Source organism: Diadema antillarum, unplaced genomic scaffold, assembly GCF_040938485.1.
Source record: "Diadema antillarum isolate AM-2024a unplaced genomic scaffold, OU_Dant_1.0 scf00000071, whole genome shotgun sequence".
NCBI classification, from domain to species: Eukaryota; Metazoa; Echinodermata; class Echinoidea; order Diadematoida; family Diadematidae; genus Diadema; species Diadema antillarum.
The window spans coordinates 7,460,013-7,482,086 of NW_027270960.1; the positions used below are offsets into that span (position 1 = coordinate 7,460,013).

Genomic DNA, 22,074 nt, shown 5'->3' on the forward strand with positions numbered 1-22,074 from the left:
GCTTCTTGAAAATTTTTCCAAATGTTTGGGTACCTCAAGGACATATTGAAAAACAAGTATTAAACATGAATAAATTCATACTCTGCTCGTACAAACTATACCCACACTTTTACACTCACATTGTTGTGAACGCGTTTGTTCCCTAACAATAGATGAAATCGAAATGAGAAAGACATAAATTTCAAGTGTTAGAATTAAACAAAATCCTATTGAAGCGATGTTGAGGTGCTATGTGAATCTTATGACGGAAGTAGAGTAACGAATATTAGTTTAAGTACGAGATGTTCAATTTATTTTTCTGCATGAACAGTAGTTTTTCAGAGATGAGGTACCTATTTCTTCTCGCCTTTGTGGCCGCTGCCACCGCCCTGGCTCCATTCCATGTCCCGACCAAGAACCGAATCCAAGGGCGCTACATCGTGGTGTTGGAGGTGATTTTGTGATAAAGCTTCGCGTTTCTTCCTCTTTGAAACCTCTTATTCTTTTGCAAGTGTGTAACTTTGCTTTAGTTACCTGAATCTCATTCTATACCCATGCCTGTACATGTTGCTGTCTGATATTTTACTTGAAAAAGAAGCTGTCAATTGCGATCTTACTTTCAATAGGCCTGTATCTATTAGTTTATGTCATAGGAAAGAAAATGTGTATGTTATCAATGCGCCCAAGATCTTGACCCACTACAGATTTGCTTTTCAAAATCGTTCTTCCACAAGAATCACGATTGTTCTTCATATCCTTACAGTACTAGATAGCCATACATGTTATCATATTCCCAATTGCTGGTGGCAGTTGATTACTTTCGTTTGTGTCTGTGACCCCCCCCCCCCCCCCCCCCCCATTGTCTTAAAAGAAGTCACGTTTCTTAATTCCATTATGCCTATAGGAATTGTACCTGTCTTCCAGATCGTAATGTATTACGTGACAGTATACACTTTGTTCATTTAGAAATTCATTTTGAAAATTGGTAGTGCAAAAAATCAGAATATTGGGTCCTTTGAGTTTACAGGTTCACTTGGCTAAGACCTTTCAAATTACGGTTTAATATTTCGTTTGTAACTTTGGGGCTCGAATGCAAAATTTAAGTTGTGTATGTTTTCACGAAATCAATACGCACAAACAAAAGTATATACCGATTTACATAATTATTTTTTCTCTTGAAGCACGATAGTTTTAAGCATTCATCGAGATACTGTTGATATGTAAGCATTGTTAGTGCCCTGAAAGGGTAAATTGGAAGTTCTCTTTTTTATTTTTTGTAAACATACTCAAATATTTACCATCCTTGTTTTGATATGTATATTTATTTTGTTACCATTGATTTGTCTCAAAATTCAGAGAGTGTGTAACTAACAATGACCAAGAAAAAATTACTCTATTCATATAATATGCAGGACGGTGTTGAACTAGACTCCTTCATCAGCCGTTTTGAGCGAGATGTGTCAGTGGAAACCGCCATCAAGAGAAAATTCACAAAGGCGTTAAACGGATTCGTGATCCAAGCTGATGTTGCCGGTGTCGCCCTTAATCTTGTAAGTAAAAAAAAAAGCAGACAATGTCTTGATTTGGTAATTTTCGTCTACTTTATAGCCCCACCCCTTTTGCAATGAATTATTTAAACGCTTGCTTAATAGATGTAACTGAGAACTTGTCAAACCAGCAGGAAGTAGAAATAAATTGAAATTATGTCATGTTCTTGAAGTGCAATTGCATTCTAAGGTTAGAATAGCTATACTGAAAGATATTCATTTAACCCCTTTTGAATAAATTTAGTTACTATATAGGCCTACCTCAGGCAAATTTGGGTTTCAGCTCTAGTTGACAGAGTAAGCAGGAAGGAACTGAATTATTCAAATTCATGAAAATCTTCCGTCGAGGTGTTTTTATTGTAACTGATTGACAATTTGCCCTACATCGAACATGTCGACGTAAAAAAAAAAAACAAACAGAAAAAACACCTCGACGGAAGAATTTCATGAATTTGAATAATTGCGCAGTGCCCGCTACTTGCCGTCGGGAGGAAGCTCGGTGGTTTAGTGAAGATGAAGCCTGTCCGGTGATCAGGGGGTCGTAGGTTCGAATCCTGCTTGAGTACGTACGCCCATTACTTTTGTCATGGCTACTACTAAAATACTGATCAATTCAGCGCTTATTTACGTCGATGTAGGGCAATTTGTCAATCAGCTACATGGAACAAAATTTATTTCAAAATCGTACATAACAATAAGAAAGTAATGAAATTTATGAATATGATGAAGTTGGTTTTGCCCGCAGAGAAAGGAAAAGCTATTGGTGAATACAACGATGATGCCATCACTTCACAATTCTTCGATGTACCCGATATATAGGACTTGTTTTTGGTGCCCTTGCGTACCAAGAGGCGCTGGGCTACTTATTTTACGAGTTACAAGCTTTTTAGAGTTAATCGCTATGCGTGCGTTGTACGATGCACTTCTTCGTAATGTTCAGGGTTGTTTGTCCGTCCATATGCCTAGTAACAATAAACCTTACAAAGCTTTATACTTTGACTTGAATTGAACGGAAGGAAATGTGCTCGTTACGTCTGGGATGTGCGTTCAACATTGATATTCAGTATAATTCTGATTTTGTATCTGCATGATGCATTTTCGTATTGTTTGATTCACTCTTTATACTTGCACATGTTGTATATGTTTGGTTTGTGAAAGTCATGTACATAATAATTATGTTCCATGTAATTTCATGATCACTGATGATGTGTAATCCATGCAAAGCCCCTTCGAAAACCAGTTTTGTCGAACTGAAAAGACCACCCCTGCAGGATGATATAAAGAAAGTAAACAAATAAAGACAAAGAAAACGAACAAACAAAAGAAATAATAAGTCTCGACTTACGCCTGCAAACTTCTACTTCAATATCATCTTCATCTTTCGTCTTTTGTCTGCATGAAGCTGCGATCTCTTGAAGGGGTGAAATATGTTGAAGAAGACGAGGTCGTCTATGCCTATGGCAGGAACAGATCTCCAGGATCATGGGGAATTGATCGTATTGATGAGAAGAACTCTGAATTGAATGACGACATGAATCTCAATGGTGCAGTATAAAAACACTTTTAAGAAAGCTGTTGATGCGTGTGTGCTGTACATAATTTCCTTCTTGTAAATATTGCCGACCTGGCGTACAAACTGTCCATCTGCCCCTGGGTGGAAAGAAAAAAAAAAGTATGGAACGGTTTGCTGAGCTGTTATCCTCATCCTCTGTGATACATTGTGTGAACAAGAAAACAAACCTTTTCTGAAGGCAGTAAAATCCCTTCTTTCCTTCGGCCTTTTTTTTCTATACAATCTCTTCACAAGTCACTCTTCCCGTATTTAGGACCTACATACAGGTTCCTAACAAATCAGTATTTATTGTGCTTTTGTGTTACATCATTGTAAAACCAATGGACGCAAAATTACTTTTCAGACACGGTATATATATATATATATATATATATATATATATATATATATGTATATATATATAGCTTCTGACCACACGAGCAAAGAGAATTAAGGGTTTGGGACGAACACCGATCTAGGGCTTTCAATAGCTCAGTCGGTAGAGCACCGGTCTAGTAATCCGGAGTTCTCGAGTTCGAATCCCGATGAAAACCCATTTTCTTTGCTCAAAGTTTTCGCTATTTATTATTACAATTGTTTCTGGTCAGTTTTTCCTTCCTTGTTTCAAAATATAATTATTACAAAAAGCTGCATCGCTTCGGTGATCCCTCACATTTATTCCAAAGTTGATTTACATCATTTGGGTTTATGTCAGGTTAATGTGTGTGTGAGTGTGTGGCACACATACACACACTATAGCTTCTGACCACACGAGCAAAGAGAATTAAGGGTTTGGGACGAACACCGATCTAGGGCTTTCAATAGCTCAGTCGGTAGAGCACCGGTCTAGTAATCCGGAGGTCTCGGGTTCGAATCCCGATGAAAACCCATTTTCTTTGCTCAAAGTTTTCGCTATATATATATATGTATGTATATATATATATATATATATATATATATATATACAGTGTATATATATATATATATATATATATATATATATCAAATATCTCAAATCCCTCCACTGGCTCCCCATAGATTAACGTATCACTTTTAAAATCCCTCTCATTGTTTACAAGATATGTAATAATCTAGCCCCATCTTATCTCAAAGACTTGATATCCCTCCGCTCCTCCACTTCAACCCGTTCTCTCCATTCTTCCTCCACTCTGCTACTATCACATGATCCCCGCACCAGTACCTGTTATGGTGATAGGGCTTTTTCTGTTATTTCTCCATCTCTTTAGAACAAACTCCCTCTTTAATTCCGAAATGCTGATTGTCTTGATAAGTTTAAATCATTGCTGAAAACACTTACTTATCTATTTAATCAATCCTCATTTTTGTTGTTGTTTTTATTATATGTACATAATGCTGTATTTTAATTCAATATTTTTCCGTATCAATGCGCTTGGAAACATCAGTATAAGCGCTATATAAGTTTTACTTATTATTATCATTATCATTTTTTAAAATCATTATTATCATTATCATTTTTAAAGTTATTATTATCATCATTACTATTTTTATTATGATTATTATCATTATCGTCATCAGGATATGGAAGTGGACAATACATCTACGTCATCGACACTGGTATAAACCCGGAACACCAAGACTTTGGCGAACGTGCGTCTGTCGCAGCTGATATGATTGGTGGAGATGTAAGATTATTACTTCCGCCAAGGGAGGAGGTTATGTTTGCATTACTGTCAGTTTGTTTGTCTGTGTGCAAAATAACTCTAAAAGTTGTGAACGAATTTGGTTGAAACTTACAGGAAAGGTTGAGACTGACACAAGGAAGATAAGAGCTTAAATAGTGTAGTGATCCGGAAATTTTATGGATTTTATGAAGGATTTTCGATATTTTGTCAGGTAGGGTCAATGAACTTTGGAGTTCAAGCTGCGCATTTTTGCACTTTTCTAGTTTCTGCGAGGGCGAGGCGCCCCGCACAGCTAAGGGTTGATGACGTAACAAAAGGCTTCTACACTTCAGTATTGGGAATTCGGGCGATTTTCAGCATGCATACGTATCTCTACGGAAGAACAAGGTCATTGGTGGAAATTAGCTGCTTGGCTTAGGTCTGCACTCTGAGACTGCTTCTCTAGTTATCTAGATATTTTAGTGATTTTAATTAGACAAAAAAAAAAAAAAAATCCTGAAAAATGCTGTTTAGCTCGTGTTACTTTCCTGTATCCGGTGATGCTACACACAAACATACAAGCGAATGCATGCAGTGATAATCTATTATTGTGTTCGTTGCTACCCCTAAATCATTCATATTAACTGATTAGGTTGATAATCTACACGCATTTTTTATTGAACAGATAACCACAGTAATAAAAATAAAACGAAATAAACATTCATTGTTAATAGAGGTGTAGATGTAAAATTGCGTTGCATCCGTATGTGAACATAGGAAGATGACTGAATTAAATACTTTGAATTTGACTTTGTTCTATGTACCGAAGTAAGTCTTGTCTTTCTGGACTAACCTAAGGGAATCGACTGCCAGGGCCACGGGACACACTGTGCCGGGACTGTTGCCAGTTCAACCTACGGAGTCGCAAACGAGGCAAACGTCCTGGGAATACGCACGTTGGATTGCAGTGGGTCCGGATACAAGAGCGATTCCATTGCAGGTAAAAAGAAAAAGAAAAGCAATAACAAAAACAAAAAGCCGGACTGAAAATGCTTTAAGCTAGACACAAATCTATTACAAATGCGGTCATTATTTTGGGTTGTGTACCGTATGCAATGAAAATGACATTCGTAATTCACATAGTTGATTTTATCTGATACTCATTGAGATCACGAAATAGTATAAACATACAAAATAGGCAATACGATCTTTCTTTAATATGTCACGAGATATTCCATTTTCCAGCTGACTGTGATGTTCCACTGGCGAGGATCATTGATTGGCCAATAATCCTTCTGAACTTGTTTGCATGCCTCCGCCACGAAGTGGTGCCGGAAGGATTATGTTTTCGGGTTGTCCGTCCGTCCGTAATGAATTTTGTGGACAGCGTAACTGAAAAACCTTTTGAGGTATCCTAATGAAACTTGGCATGTATGTGTATTAGGGGGTAAAGTTGTGCCTATCAACTTTTGGGTGCATATGCTCAAGGTCAAAGGTCAAAAGGTAAAGGTCAAATACGCAAAATTTCACTATTTCCCCCATATCTATGCAATGCCTGAAGATATTTACTTGAAATTTAGTGTATACATGTATTACCCAATTAAAAGTCTCTGGTGAAAGTTTGGGATCATGAGGTCAAAGGTCAAAGGTCAAAAGATCAAGTAAAAATTATTAAAACTTCACTTTTTTCTCCATAACTTGGAAATTGTTCAAGGTATCTTCATGGAACATAGTAAAATAAAAATTATACATGTACTGACTGGCAATGATTATCTAGAGAAAGGTCAAGGGTCAAAGGTCAAGGGCAACACTTCAAAATGTTACTATTTCCGTCATTTATGCAGTGCCAGCAGGATTTTTTTTTTTTACACTTGGTGTATGCATGTATAACCTAATAGAGATTCTCTGGAAAATTTCTTCTTTTTTTTTTGCCTCAACGGTCAAAAGGTCAAAGATCAAGGGAAAGTGCTGAACAAACTTTTTCCTCCCTATCTGGGAAGTGGCTCAAGTTATCTTGAAACTTTCTACATACTTATGCATGTTCTGCCTGACAGTGATAATCCTATGAATTTAGGGTCAAAGGCCAGATGAAAGTGGTAACAATGTACTTTTCAATACAGGAATTGCACTTTTTCTCCATACCTTGAAAATTATTCAATGCATAAACTTATGAATGGGTGAAAGTCAAGTTAAAGTCCTTAAATCCCCACATACATGCTCTACTATTCATCCAATTAAACCTAGGTCAAGGAAGGTGAACATTCAACACATTTGTGACAAACTTGCCATTTTGATATTTTGCCAATTTTGTGAAAATGTAATCACGCATTGTCCACATGTACAACAGACCTATTAGGAGAATCATGCATTATGGCGGAGGCATACCAGTCGCCCTAGCGACATTTCTAGTCTATTACTAATATAGTTCATGGTTATACAGTGTATTCTTAACAAAACCAGGGATTGTCCATTTTTAAAAAGAGTTGGAGTTGAAGTTGGAGAGAGAGAGATGTGGCTTTGTCACTTACCGTTATGTACGAATGTTAATCTGTGTGTTTTTACAAAGATGGAGAAAATAAAGACCTTACAGTGTATAAGGCTGGTATGACCTGATTGATACGTATCAGTATAACCCAATCGGTAGCTGCATTATGAGTCTTAATGCCAGTCAATATTGTTCCGGAAGTCGAAAGTTGGAACTGTCACCATCCTGTGCCACCCTGATGAATCAGTGAGATCCCTCGGCTTGAGATGATTGTATGGCAACAAGTTCTGCCGTTTCTCACACGGGAAGGCAGTAAACTCGAATTGTCGACGAAAATGTAAATAGAGCCATGTATTCAATAGTCCGGCTTGGGGGGGGGGGGGAGGAGACTATTTTGCAGTATCAACTTGATATTAGCACTGTGAGCCTCTAATTTAGGACAAAATCATTCACCCCAGCTGGTGCAAGAAACCATGATACGGAGAGTTGCATGTTCGTAGTCTATGCAGATATATTTTCCGGGGGATTAGGTGGAGGAGGGACACGAAAAACAGGGAGACCGAGCATGGGTGGGATTTTTCTTTCTTTCTTTCATTCTTTCTTTCTTTCTTTTCTCTCTTTTCTTCAATCTACCCAGGAATCAACGTATGCCCATCATTGTGTCTTTTCCTTATCCCATCTCACCTATACACAGCTTCTATTTACTTTTTTACTCTGAGCTGAGGCAGAATTTGTTTGTCATTGCTATCAGCATGATCATTCACTTTTTCTTGTAATTTGACAGCCCTGGAATGGATAATAGAAAAGGGTAAAAAGCCATCAGTAGCGTCCATGTCTCTTGGTGGAAGCTACTCAAGTAGTCAGAACGCAGCTGTGGCGGAAGCGCGAAGAGCTGGAATTGTCGTCGTGGTAGCTGCTGGGAACGACGATGCAAATGCATGCAATTACTCACCTGCTTCTGCAACAGAGGTACTTTTTTCCCCTTGTAATTCAGTATTGGTATAATGAAACCTGTAAAAATACAAGGACCCATATAATCTATAGATTTTTTTTTTGTCTAGAATCTGAGGATTATCCATATGGTAAAAGTACTATCATTACAGATATCTTGATTAATGATCATTAATGTTACGGTCTATTACGTGCCGCCGTGTTTCGTTGCGTTTACCACTTTTTTATCACGGTATACAAAATTCCTCATTAGCACCGGGACTGCCGTGGCAATTTTTTGACAGTTTAAAAATCTGACACGGTATCCACGGCAAACACAGCCTGCCACGTTAGACAATCCTGTCTCCCCGCGTGGTTTTACGTCCATCCACGGTTTTTCCACGGTGGCCAGAAACATGGCTGCCGTGGTTGCCGGAAACATAATGTAAATGCTGCTTCAGAGTCCTCGGCTGCATTTTTTTTTTTTTTTTTTTTACCGTTATTCCACTATCACGATCTGGACCACGATCTGGACCCCGATCTATCTCGATCCAGCAGATAGGGCGAGAGAGGTAAAAGCGTACGGGGATCAGGAGCGTCGTAACAGCAGCGTTTGGAGGACGGGGATGGAGCGGACATTTTTTCTTTCTCAGATTGGGAAGAAATTTTGAACCTGTTCAAAATTTCTTCAGGATCTCCCCGATCAAAAGTGACCTATTTTGAATCGTAAGGCCAGTGGAGATATCGTAGTGATAGTGTAAATACCGCGAGATATGAGCGTAACATAGTCTTTCTGGCACAAAAACGGGAAGTAAACTGTTAGACAGCCGACATGATCCCGCTGCCTCGCCGCTCTTCTCTAATCAAAGCACGACCTTCCCGCTTCAACGACGCTCTCACTACGTTCTCTCCTCCCATATAGAATCAAGGTCTGTTCCTACAACGCTCTCAGTACGCTTTATTCCCGCTTTAGTTACCCTGTTTCGGCTTTAGCTACGCTGTTCCTGCGCTTTTCCAGATTCAATTACGCACGTCTTCCGCTCTCGCCGCTCTAAAAGCCGATACGCTGGAAAATTCGGAGCCAAAACTTCTGCCAAGAGAAGATCAAAGAGATCGAGACCTAAAATTGTTGAGGAAGAGGAGGACGTTGTCCCTGCACCTGTCGAGAGAGAATATGAAAAAGGAGCTCAAATTTTCGACGAAGAAAAAAAAAAGATGAAGACAAAGAAGAAAAGAAAGCAGCGAAGCAGCTACCTGAAAGATGAAGAAAGAGAGACTGCACGCTGGTGATGCAAGCAGAGGAGGAAAAAGAGGATCTTGTAGAGTTTTGAAGAATATGAAATCATCTACGACAGCAAGAAGACGGACTATGAAAGCAAGGACACCAAGAAAAAGCCTTGGAAAGATCAGCGCGTCTTTGAATATTAATGAATTGCTGCAGAAGAGCCGTGAGTTTAGGAGGCTTTCCGAGGTCCACAGTATATATCTTTGGTTCTACATGCTGAAGTTGACTGACTGAGGATCGGGGTACATCGGGGCACGCACTTCAGGTATCTGGACGAGGGAACAGAGATCGGCTCATGTTCAACCCGATCCTTTCCGATCTCAGAAAATTGTCGAATTGTGGCGATACCGGCATTGTAGAACAATGAGATGAGGCTTTAGAGATTGGTGATAAAACTGCACGGGATATCCCGAATACCTGGTATAATAATATTCGAATCGTGCCAGCCATATTATTCCCATGATGCCGGGTCTTGATATAATGTTGTAGCATAAGGTTCGGTCCCAAATGCCTTTACGAACTGCTACGAACGCCGTACGAACGATTTTCAGACGATTTCCTAAGATCTTCTTAGGAAGCCCGTACGAAACCAGGGTTCGTAGACTGTTAGTAGACCGTTCGTGAGTTCCTAGCCTGGTCAATGGTCTTGTCCAAGATTTTTTTTTTTAACTTCGTACGAAACCCTCTCGTCGCAAGGTGGATGTACGAATGTCGTGCGAACATCGTAAGAACTACACAAGATTTTGCAGGTTCGAGAGACAATTCTAGAAGCCTTAAATTCTAACGATGATTGTAAGAACGCCTTAAGTCGTTCATAGAGGGCTCTTACGTCTTTCGTAAGAATGCCTTACGAACGGAGATTCGTACGGCGTTCTTACGAACAACTCTTCGAGTTTGTAAGGCGTTCGTCAAGCCCTGGTCACAACTCGCCGTGCGTCCTTTTCGTCCGTACAAACGTGGGGAGGAAGTGACTAGCGCAGGGAGGAAGTACGTCAACGCACGACACTCGCACGGTTGTGCAGGGTGTAAGTGCGTGGCCCGCACGCCACGCCTGGCCATGAGGGGTTACGTGCATCGTACGTTGTGCACGTGGTCAGTGAGTTGCACGTGCTTACAACTTACAATCTGTGTGCGATTGCCACGTTCTCTTGCGGAGGCTGTAATTACACGTGCTGCTCACGTACGGTATCCCTACTCTGTTGCATATTGTAAGTGCGTGCAAGTGCGATGATTTTGTTTTCCCTTCAGATGCTAGGGGTAGGCCTAATTATAGGACCATCTTCCGAGGTTCTTCAGATGTATAATCATACGTCTTCTCCATACGTGTAAATGGTAGTTTAACCTTCTGTGTGTCATATTCATTTCATGTCTCTAGGTTTTCATATTTTGTGGAAAGAAAATGAGATTGAAATAAATGAACTGAATGAAATATGTGAAATGTGTGCATATTTGACTCACTGAGAGAGAAATAGGCTATAATTATCAGGTATAGGTCATATGCTACATCACGTATAAAATGGCATTATATTACCTGATGTAGGCTAATAGGCAACTGTCAATATCAGGTATACAATGACATTGTATAGGCCTAACATTATTTTGGTTGAAATATCCTAGCACATTGGCACTGGAGGTGAGATGCATAATTATGTTGCGACACGGATTGTCGCCCCTACACGGATTGTCGCCTCCTGCTCGGGGCGACAATCCGTGACGGGCGTTGGCGGCACGGATTGTCGCCCCCGTCACGGATTGTCGTCGATATTACCCAGCAAAATGTGCTTCGAGGGGGGGGGGGGGGGGGGGGGCGACAATCCGTTCTGGACATAGTCATTGAAATACTAACGCATAACTTACATGGCTACATCCATGCAAACATACCACGTAAAAAGTCATGGTGAGGTTTCAAGGAAGTGTGTATGTGCGCGTGCACATGATAATTTAATGTCCGTTTGTGCGTGTGTGTGTGTGTGTGTGTGTGTGTGTGTGATGAAGCGCTGCGCGTGTTGTGGGAATTGTGTCGCTTGAATGTTTCGTTCCTATTATCTCCTGCGTGCTAATGCAACAGTCACACAGTGCTTTACGATGGGTTACGTACGCCGCGGATAGATGCGGATGAGTGGACGCAGGTGGACGCAGCGTGGACGCAGGCATCCGCAGGGACGTATGTAGACGTAACTGTCCGTAACTCGTCTGTAAAGAAACGTAAAAATGAAGGCGGCAAAACCTGCGAAATTTTGAAATGTTCAAATTTCGCAGAGGGACTCCACGGACGCGGACTTACGTAAGGTAACCGTAACCAAACGTAACTACCCGTAACTGAACGTAACTCTCCATAGCTTGAACGCAGACCATCCGCAAAACATTTTACCTACCTTCCGTTTACGTTCGTTTACGTCCACCGTAAGTTTTTCGAAATCAACCGCAAGTTAACGTATCACAACACTTTCGTCCGCTTACGGATATTTGCGGAGAGTTACGGATGCTGTACACGATTACGTCTTTCGACGTTTTTCTGTTTTTCACTCGCATGGGGGCACAGAGACGCGTGGGAAGCCACACAACTCGTGTTGCCAAGCTGCAACGCATTTACCTGAAGGAATGCTACAACACACTCGGAGCGGTGGAGAGGCAGAAACCGCAAAGTCAAGTTTACTAAATTTCTCCCACATAATTTTATTGTCATTTTAGATGGCTACCCATATACGCATGACATCGCTTGACCATTGGTGCTGAACATTTTTTTCCTTGTACTATTTGAATGTATATTTTTCGAAACTCGGAAAGCAATTTGGGGGTTGGGGATGAGGTGACAGCATTTTTTTTTTTTTTCGTTTTTCTGGCCGGGAAGGTGTGGGACAGAGATAAACGATACAAAATGAGAAAGAATTTAGTATTTCCCCTATAGTCTTACCCACTTTACGCTCCATGGATATTACATTTTTTTTGTATTGTATTTGGGTGTGGGAGGGGTGTCCGAAAGTACTAATGGTTTTTTTTTCTGGAAATGTAGTAGGCTTTGGTTTATTATAACAATCTCCTTAAACATAACCTAGAAAGTCATGAATATCGCTGCACAATGACAGCGTAACCACAGTTTGTCTATTCCATGACTGTAAGTAATATTTTCTCACTCTGTTTAACTTATCGATCTAGATAGTATTCTATTTGTGGTATAATTATGTTATGTAGTCTTTATATTTATGATGTTTATCCATATTTGAGCTGCACAAATACAATTCAAACTTCAAGTTCAAAATTTCATATATCTTTCATTACTGTAAAGCAAATTAAAGAAATGCGAAAACTTTTCACAACTTGTACGTAAATTCAATTTCAGTTTTCCCCAGCGTACAATGTAAGACAGTCCAATATGTGATAAATTTGCTGTCATCATACATTGACTTGGCAGGGATCGTCATATTGTCCATAATTATTTATAACAATCTGTAACTATCCGAAAATATCCGCAACTCTCCGTAAATAGTCGCAACTCTCCGCAAGTGTTCCGAACTATTCGGAAGTTTATGCAAGTTGAAAGAACAAAATTACGTGCCAATTCGTAAGAATATCCGCAAGTGGACGCAAGTATCCGCATCTGGTCGTATCTCTCCGTATCGCCCGCATATTTTTTCCCGTATGTTTTGTAAAAATGCTCTGGTGACAGCAAGAGATCCCCGGGTGTCCGCAGAAAGAAAAAATGACTTATTTGGACGTAACGCCGGACGCAGGGCATTATGTGACTGGGGCCTTACGTAGACACACGAACGCTCACACACAACACACTTACGTAGGGCCTACGTAGCCCACGAACACCAAACCCCTATTAGATACTCATGCAGGCACAAAACTGCGCCCACAAACACGCACCATCACATACCCTTTGATATGTATACGCCACTATATACCATATACACACGTAAGCATACAGGCACACGTATACACACAGACAAACAAACCACTACCACTATACAACCACCACACATGCACAGTTTCTACATATTGTGGTATACTCTAAACACACTAACACACACACACACGCACACACAACAATACGGAAACCCATACACAAGTCACTTATTGTACGCACCTACAAATCATACACATCACATAATCATGCAGCTCACTACAAATGCACACACACACACACACACACACACACATACGCATAACTTACCAGTCATACCCATCCCACCAAAGCTTAAAGCCCCAGTCACATAATGCTTTGCGTCCGACGTTACGTCCAAAAAAGTCATTTTTTTCTGCGGACTCCCGCGGATCCTTTGCCGTCACCAGAAAATTTGTTCAAAACATACGGGGAAAAATGCGGGCGATACGGACAAATACGACCAGATGCGAGTACTTGCGTCCACTTGCGGATATTCATGCGAATTGGGACATAATAGTTCTGAACACTTGCGGAGAGTTGCGGATATTTTCGGATAGTTACGGATGGTTACAGATTATGGACAGTATGGTTTTCTTTGACGATCCCTGCTAAGTCAGTGTATTATGACAACAAGGTTATCACATATTGGACTGTCTTACATTGTACACTGGCGAAAACTGATATTGAATTACGTACAAGTTCGTAATCCTTTAATTTGCTTTACAGTGATAAAATATATATGACATTTTGAACTTTAGGTTTAAATTGCATTTGTGCAACTCAAATATGAATAAACTTCATACATGTAAAGAATACATAACCTAATTATACCACAATAATAATACAATATAGATCGATAAGTTAAACATTAGAGTAAGAAAATTATTACTTACAGTCATGGAATAGACATGTGGTTACGCTGTTGTTGTGCAGCGATATTCATGACTTTTAGGGTTATGTTAAAAGCAATGTTTATTACATTTCTAGAAAAAAAAAGACATTCAGACTTTCAAACACTTTAAAAACTTATATCAGGACCTTTACCTTTCATCATTCACATTAATAACTTTTGCATATCATTGGACATATATTGCTTTCTTTTATACTCCTTGCCGATGATTCAAATATTTTTTCTCCCACCAAAATCCATTTACCTTTGACCATACTGTCAATTCTGAATTTAAAAAAATGACTCAATGGATAAGAGCCAATAAATTATCACTAAATCTTCAGAAAACAAAGTATATGTTATTAAGTAAGTCTAAAGAAGTTTTAGGCACAGATATTATTTTTGATGACGTTCATTTAGAACGTGTATCTCACATAAGTTTCTCGGTATTACAGTGGACGATAAACTTTCGCGGAAGCCTCATATTATTAATATTAGTAAAATAATTTCGCGTAATATTGGTATCATTAAACTCATATCCCGTTGTCTTCTTTGTTGACGTTGTATTTTTCATTAATATTACCTTATCTTAATTATGGAATTTTAGCATGGGGAAGTGCCCATCAAACGTTATTAGATAAACTATTGTTATTACAAAAAAGGCACTTCGTAATATTTTTGGCGTTTCACCGCGTTCCCATGCAGATCCATTATTCGTGAAAAATAAGATTTTAAAGATTAAAAATTTGTTTTTCTTTCAGCTGGGTCAGTTTATGTTTAATTATAACACAAATGCACTTTCCAGTATTTTTGATTAAATGTTTCCAAGAAATCATTTTTTTTATATAATTATCCCACCAGGCGATCTAATGAGTTTCATTTACCCCTATTGAGAACCTTATTGGCGCAAAATACATTTATTTACACTGGCCCTATAGATTCTGGAATTCATTAAGCTGTGATATAAAAAACTCTTTATCTTTGAATTCGTTTAAGCGTAAGTTGAAGCTTTTTTTGTTGAATTCATACTAAGATAATATACTTTTCATTATTTAGCTGGTCTCTACAACCTAAGGATTCATCGTCAATCATTTAATTCGTCATTCACACCCAAGTACAATATATATATATATATATATATATATATATATATATATATATATACAAAATGTAATACTCATCGTAAAGTGGGTAAGACAATAGAGAAATACTAAATTCGTTCTCATTTTATAATAATTATCGCTGTCCCACACTTTTCCCGGCCAGAAAAATGAATGTAGGTTTAAATGCTGTCACCCCATTCCCTACCCAAAATATTGCCTTTTCGAAAAATATATATTGAGTGCAAGAAAAAAATTTCAGTACCAAGGGTCAACCAATGTCATGAGTATATTGGTGCTACCTATAAAATGACCATTTGTGAGAGAAATTTCATAATTTGACTACGTGGTTCTGCCTCTCCACTGCTCCGACTGTGTTGTTGCATTCCTTCAGGTAAATGCACTGCAGCTTGGCAACACGAGATGTGTGGCTTCCCACGAGTCTCTGTGTTCCCATGCGAGTGGAAAATGGAAAACTTCGAAGGACGTAATCGTCCGCAGCATCTGTAACTGTCCGCAAATATCCGTAAGCGGACGAAAGTGTTGAGATACGTTAACTTGCGGTTACTTTCGGATACTTAAGGTGGACGTAAACGAACGCAAACGGACGGGAGGTAAAATATTTTGCGGATAGTCTGCGTCCAGGCTACGGATACTTACGTTCAGTTACGGATAATTACGTTTGGTTACGGTTACTTGCGTAAGTCTGCATCCGTAGAATCCCTCTGCGAAATTTTGAACATTTCAAAATTTCGCAGGCTTGGCGCCCTCATATTGCGTTTCTTAACGGATGAGTTAGGGACAGTTACGTCTACATACGTCCCTGCGGATGCCTGCATCCACGCTGCGTCCTCCTGCGTTCACTCATCCGTATTTATCCGCGGCGGACGTAACCCATCGTAAAGCACTGTGTGACTGGGGCATAACACCGGAGGAACCACCCCGAGCCCGGGGCGACAATCCTTGACGGGGCGACAATCCGTGTCGCAACAAATTTTTTGCCATCACGGATTGTCGCCTTCGAGGTCAAAAACTGGGAACTGCACAAGCGTCACGGATTGTCGCCAGACGACAATCCGTGACGGGGGCGACAATCCGTGTCGCCAACTCCGTCACGGATTGTCGCCCCGAGCCGGGGGCGACAATCCGTGTAGGGGCGACAATCCGTGTCGCAACACATAATGATTTGCTGTTATGAAGTCTACCATCTTTATACCCAGTTTCAGAGGTGGTGGCATTTCAGCCATGGAGGCATTTTTTAGCTAGATTTATCAGCATAGATTTATCAGCATATTACTAGAATAATGAATGTAGGCCTATGGTTTTGCAGTTTTATCTGAGGCTGAAGGTGTCACGTTGGCAATTAAGGCCCTATATAAGGTAATACTGTCACAGAAATTTCTTCCTTGCTTAATTTCAAAATATACACATTCTCAATTTCAGAGAATGGTACTGACTTTATCACTGTTCTGCATACACAATGATGGTCAATGCCTTTTAACCACGCTTGTGCAGCTCTTAAATGTAACAATTTTTCAAAACTCCAAAAACCTGGTCACTTCATGTACTGACCACTTAGAGCTCAAGATTTCTATATGCTTTGCTTCTTCAAGCAGTTTTTGACGGTGTCTTATATGCCCTTTCTAATGATATAACAATCATTTTTTCTGTGTATGCGATTTTTTCGATCCCATAATCCTTACAGGGCATTTCTGACCGGTAGGTGAAATAGAACAGTATGAATATATAATTGCCAACATCAAGACATCTTGGAGACGAAATGATGATACTCTTCCGTCGGCTCGGCTCGTGTACATTGCAGAAATCACTGCGCACAACTTGCGTTTTAAGTGCGGAGCAGGTGTTTATTCGGCAAGTTCAGTACGGTCTGCGTGCTCTATTGAACAGTTGAACTCAGGGAAGTGTCGAATAAGCACGGGCTGCGCACTTATTACGTGCTCAAAACGTACGTGCTACGTGCGCGATCCGTCGAGCAAGTGACGGTGGGAAAATTTTAAAAGGCGCACGGAGTTAGTACGTTGTACGCACGTTCGCTGTAGAGGGCACGTAAGTTGCCCGCACTTAGGGCGAATCCGTAGCCCGAACGCAGCGAAAGTTCCTCGTGTCCTAAAATTGCTACGGCGTGTCTGCGTGCTCCAAAATCCGTACTGAGGCGGTACTTACTACGTACGGATCCCCAAATTTTGCCCACGTTTTTTGCAAGTAGACAGCACGCACTTGCAAGTACGGCGAGTTGTGACCACGGCTTCAGGGACTCGTAAGGCGTATGTACTCAATAATGATTATTTTGTGCAACTGTTGAGTTTTAGGGATATAAACCCGAACGTGCGAAGTTCAAATCCTCACTTTGTTCTAGGTGTTCGACCAGAAATCATTTCTGTTCAATATGGGACCAAAAGGGAAGGCAATCAAAGGGAAAAGAGGGAAGGGGAAGAAAAGAAAAGAGGGAGATGAGGAGGAAGGAGTGAGAGGGGGAGATTTGGAGCAACAACCTCCTCCTCCTCTACTTGTAGATGCAGCTGCAATTGTAGTCTCCTTGGCACTACTGCCATCTTGAAGTATAAAACTTTCAACTGTTACAGAATTTTCGACAGGACACGGCAGCGTCTTCTTAACAACCCGACAAAATATACAAAATATCGTAAATCTTCTTACGAATGACTTGAGAGTGCCGTGAGTTGCACGTAAGACCATCTTACGACAAAAAGAAATCGTAAGATGGCCGTAAGTCTGACGAAATAATAACTCAAGGCATTTTTACAAAAAACGTACGAATTCTAGGGCCATAAATCATTTCATTGCTCTAAAAAGTCTTAAGTTGCTCTTGCGAAAGGGCGTATAAGAATCTGTGCCCCATGTACGAATCTCTACGAACTCTATAATTCGTACGAACAGTGACATTCGTATGAACGCATCGTTCGTACGAACCTTTGTGACCGCAGCTTTACACTGATGGCTTCTCGGTTTGCTTGTTTGTTTGTTTGTTTGTTTATTTGTTTGTTTTTTGTTTGTTTGTTCTTGTTCGTTTATTTGTTTGTGTTTTATGTGGGAGGACTACTTTTGATTAATTGTAAGACAATTATACAGCTTTTATTTCTGTACCTTTCATCCATGGAAAGTCTTTCAGAAAAAGGGAGTGTGATCTTTTCATCAAGATACTAATAATATATCCACTTTTAGGGTGGATTTAGGGTGGTGATTACTAGATTGTTATGTCCTAAGAATGTTTACAATTCTAGTCTCCATTTTTTTCTCAGGCCATTACCGTCGGAGCCACCGATAAAACCGACACTCGTTCATATTTCTCAAACTACGGAAACTGCGTCGATTTGTTTGCCCCTGGTTCCAGCATCGTCAGCCTTAGGCACAGCAATAACTCCGGAACCAGAACGATGAGCGGGACGAGCATGGCCTGTCCACATGTCTCTGGTACGTGACAGCTTCTTACAATAGTTTTGGTCCCATCAAAGATCAATGCAAGGATAGGCATCTGCAATGACTGACTTGTATTCTTTTTTATATGGTGCACTCTTAAAAGGAAAAGGTTAAATCAACATTAAGGGGGAGGAATGACAACGCTTTTAAAATGTTGTATTCAGCCTTTTATCCAGCTGAATCCAACAGTTAGATGTGCTAGATACAGCAATAAAAGGGGTGAATACAATACTTTTAAAACGCTGTCAGTCCTTGCCAAGTTTAAAACGCTGATTTTACCCTTTTTCTTTTTAAAAGAGTGTGGGGTAGCATTTGTTGATCAACGGTTTAACCGATTTAACTGACTGGGTATTTCATAATTCGATGTATCGTAAGGTTGTCATTTCAATCCATCTATTACTCAGTTGATTTGCAATTCTTGTTAAGTTTTACTTCTGGCCACCATGACTTCGATTGTAGAGATGAATTGCAGAGGTTATGTTTATTGTGCTAGTGAAATATTGAAACGACAGCCGGATAATATTGCAGCACCTCAATCCTGGAACAGTCTCCCTACAAATATCTAATCAGCAGTTAACATAGATCAATTTAAAAAACTGTTGAAAACTTATTTGTTCCAAAAGTAAGACCTCTTTATGGCTCTTAATTCCACTGATAGTGATCTGAAAAGTGTAAAGTCATTATCTATTTGTTTTGCTTTGTATTTTCTTTGTTTGTTTTGTTTGGTGAATATTGTTGATTTCTTGTATTTTGTTACAATTGTTGAAGCGCTTTCTGTCTGTTTAGAAAAAAAGCGCTATATAAATGTTGGTTATTATTATTATTATTATTATCATTACTATTATTATTATCATTATTGGTCGAGTTGATGGGTTTGATCAGTTTCAAAGGTTACTCTGTCTCTCCACTCAGGTATCGCTGCTGTTATGTTGGGGATGGGACTTAGTGCGGAGCAGGTTTACTCCCAGATTGTAGACAACGCAACCCCCGGTCTTGTCGGGGACTGCAAGGTCACTAGCCCAAACAAGTTGGCGTACTGTGACTAGACAGCATCCGGTGTGAAGGTGGACATTATAACGACATTGTGGAACCCCTGCATGATAACGAGAATAATGCAACGACCTATTAAAATCAAATATATCACTGATCTTAAAGATTTGCGCAACATATTGTTGAAACATGCAATGACTATAACAGTTCGCAGATCAATGAAATCTTGAGAAAAGGAAAAACTTACAATACGATCAGCCTTTCAAAATTCTGCTGCAGAATGGAAAAAAAAAAGAAATAACTGTAAAAGCTTACCGTACGAGTACAGGACTCGTATAGCAATTTCTCTGATCTGCTATTGGAAAATTTGATTTCAGAGTGTGCAAATGCCTCCCTCACAATGGAAAATATGTGATCTTTGCTCTGTATACGTTGTAAAGCAATGAGCTACAAACGCACAGTTACTGCCGAGATGAGGAGGAATATTATCAAAGCACGCACCCCTGATCAAAGATCATCATAACAGAAGTTACACGTTGTGAGAGGGCAAAGATCGGAAGCTTGTCTTGCGAGATGTTTGAAAATGCTACTGAGAAAGGGCCCGGGAAGACTGGCGGTAGAATAATAGGAAATGATAGGAATAATAGTAAAGAAATGAGGATGAATTGCAAAAAAAAAAAAGGGGGAGGGGAAGAGAAGTCGAAATGGAGTAAGAGTTGGACAACCCTTCAATTCCTTTGTCATTATCTTCGTTTTTTGTTGATTCGCTCTGTGCTTTTGCTGGACCAATATCAACAGTTATTAAAAAAAAAATAATGCATGGCAACTTACGTGCTAATTGAGCTTTCTCATTTCTTGTGGAGATAAGTGTTTTCATTTTTATCTTAATTTCGATTTGTGTGAGGAATTACAGTGGGAAACATTGATCTGACACAGTGCACGAAGAACATTATTACAACATGTGAGTGGTCTTGTTTGTTCTTGCTGTTGATGCAAGCTACATGATATACCAGACTCCTTCATGGCGAGCTAATAAACAAAAATACGCAGCCAGGAATAAACACATAATTATAAAAAACAATTTTACAGAATTTTTCTCTATAAGACACATTTTCTTTATTCTTCTTTCACTTCGATGATAATTAGTAAAATATGAAACATAAGCCCAGGGCAGGTTCAGGGTATTGTGCATAGAATCTTATTGTAATTGTGTTTGATCAACAATATGTACTGTATAGTGCTTCATAACCGGTTCGGGGCGGAAGTGTCTATGCAAAGTCAGATTTTGAATGTATGCAGCATTTTGCAAGTTTCTGCAACCAAGCTGGTTTGTATAATATATGTGTGAGCGAAATGATTGTGTTGAAGATGAGTAGATTTTTCTAAAACTGATATGGTTGTTATTACAGTTTAAATTGCAACCATGATAGTGTGCTACTTTTCATTTTCCTATCATATTAACACAAACACACATACACACACACACACACACACACACACGCATATATATATATATATATATATATATATATATATATATTGGCGAGATAGTAAGATTAAAAACAAAACTAGAAGAAAGTTTATGCTTTATTCACAAACGGTTTATTTGTGCACATCGTTGGTGAATACAACATGAACATTGTTCCAGTTTTGTTTTATACAAAAATTATATATATATATATATATATATATATATATATATATATATATATATATTATATATTATATATTTGTTTAAGAACATTAATGTCAACGAATGACAGAGGGCCGGTATATCAACGCGGCTTCCCGCACTTTATTTTCACCTTCTCGGCATAATAAGCTGCGTATGTTCGTCTTGCAATTTAGCATAATAAATCGAAATCCTAACAAAGATAAGGTGTTCTTGCGTATCCTCGAAAACCAACACACACAAATACACACACCTTTACATTTGTACACAGAAACTAATACCAGTCATGCTCTATAATGGCTTGTGCAATACCCAAAAGCCTGTATTTTTCGAACCCACTATATACCTACCACATGCATTGTCCAGTCACACATTCAACCAACAACCACAGAAGTCTACACCGCGATTCTGGCTCCTTGGAATTATTATAGGCTTACGTACAATAGTATCTCCTCCATTATACTTACCATTCCCAACACTTTAAAATTACACCTGTATTACACTCTTAGGTTAATTATTAGTACAAAACTCTTTTCGCATGCTCATGAGTCAGTGTTGGCAAGATTTAATGAATAAATCATAAATACATTGATAGCCGTATTTATGGTCTATCTAAATAATATGTACATTCATGCGTTATTAAAATGATACAAAAAT

At 39.3% G+C, this 22,074-nt stretch overlaps 1 protein-coding gene across 1 annotated transcript; it reads left to right on the plus strand.

The window, feature by feature from the left end:
• Nucleotides 1–323: 323 nt before the first annotated feature.
• LOC139717013 (aqualysin-1-like) lies at nucleotides 324–19,801 on the plus strand. Its single transcript, XM_071628530.1, has 8 exons — nucleotides 324–431; nucleotides 1,392–1,529; nucleotides 2,929–3,070; nucleotides 4,636–4,742; nucleotides 5,580–5,721; nucleotides 7,991–8,175; nucleotides 18,578–18,749; nucleotides 19,668–19,801. Exons 1-8 carry the CDS (start codon nucleotides 324–326, stop codon nucleotides 19,799–19,801), a joined length of 1,128 nt encoding a protein of 375 aa, XP_071484631.1.
• The last annotated feature ends 2,273 nt before the right edge of the window (nucleotides 19,802–22,074 follow it).

Excerpts from the sequence above, each read along its gene's own strand:
- LOC139717013 (XM_071628530.1), top strand. The coding sequence starts at position 324 with ATGAGGTACCTATTTCTTCTCGCCTTTGTGGCCGCTGCCACCGCCCTG. Across the intron at positions 8,176-18,577 it reads CACCTGCTTCTGCAACAGAG|GCCATTACCGTCGGAGCCAC; the intron begins GTACTTTTTTCC and ends TTTTTTTCTCAG. Across the intron at positions 18,750-19,667 it reads GGCCTGTCCACATGTCTCTG|GTATCGCTGCTGTTATGTTG; the intron begins GTACGTGACAGC and ends CTCTCCACTCAG.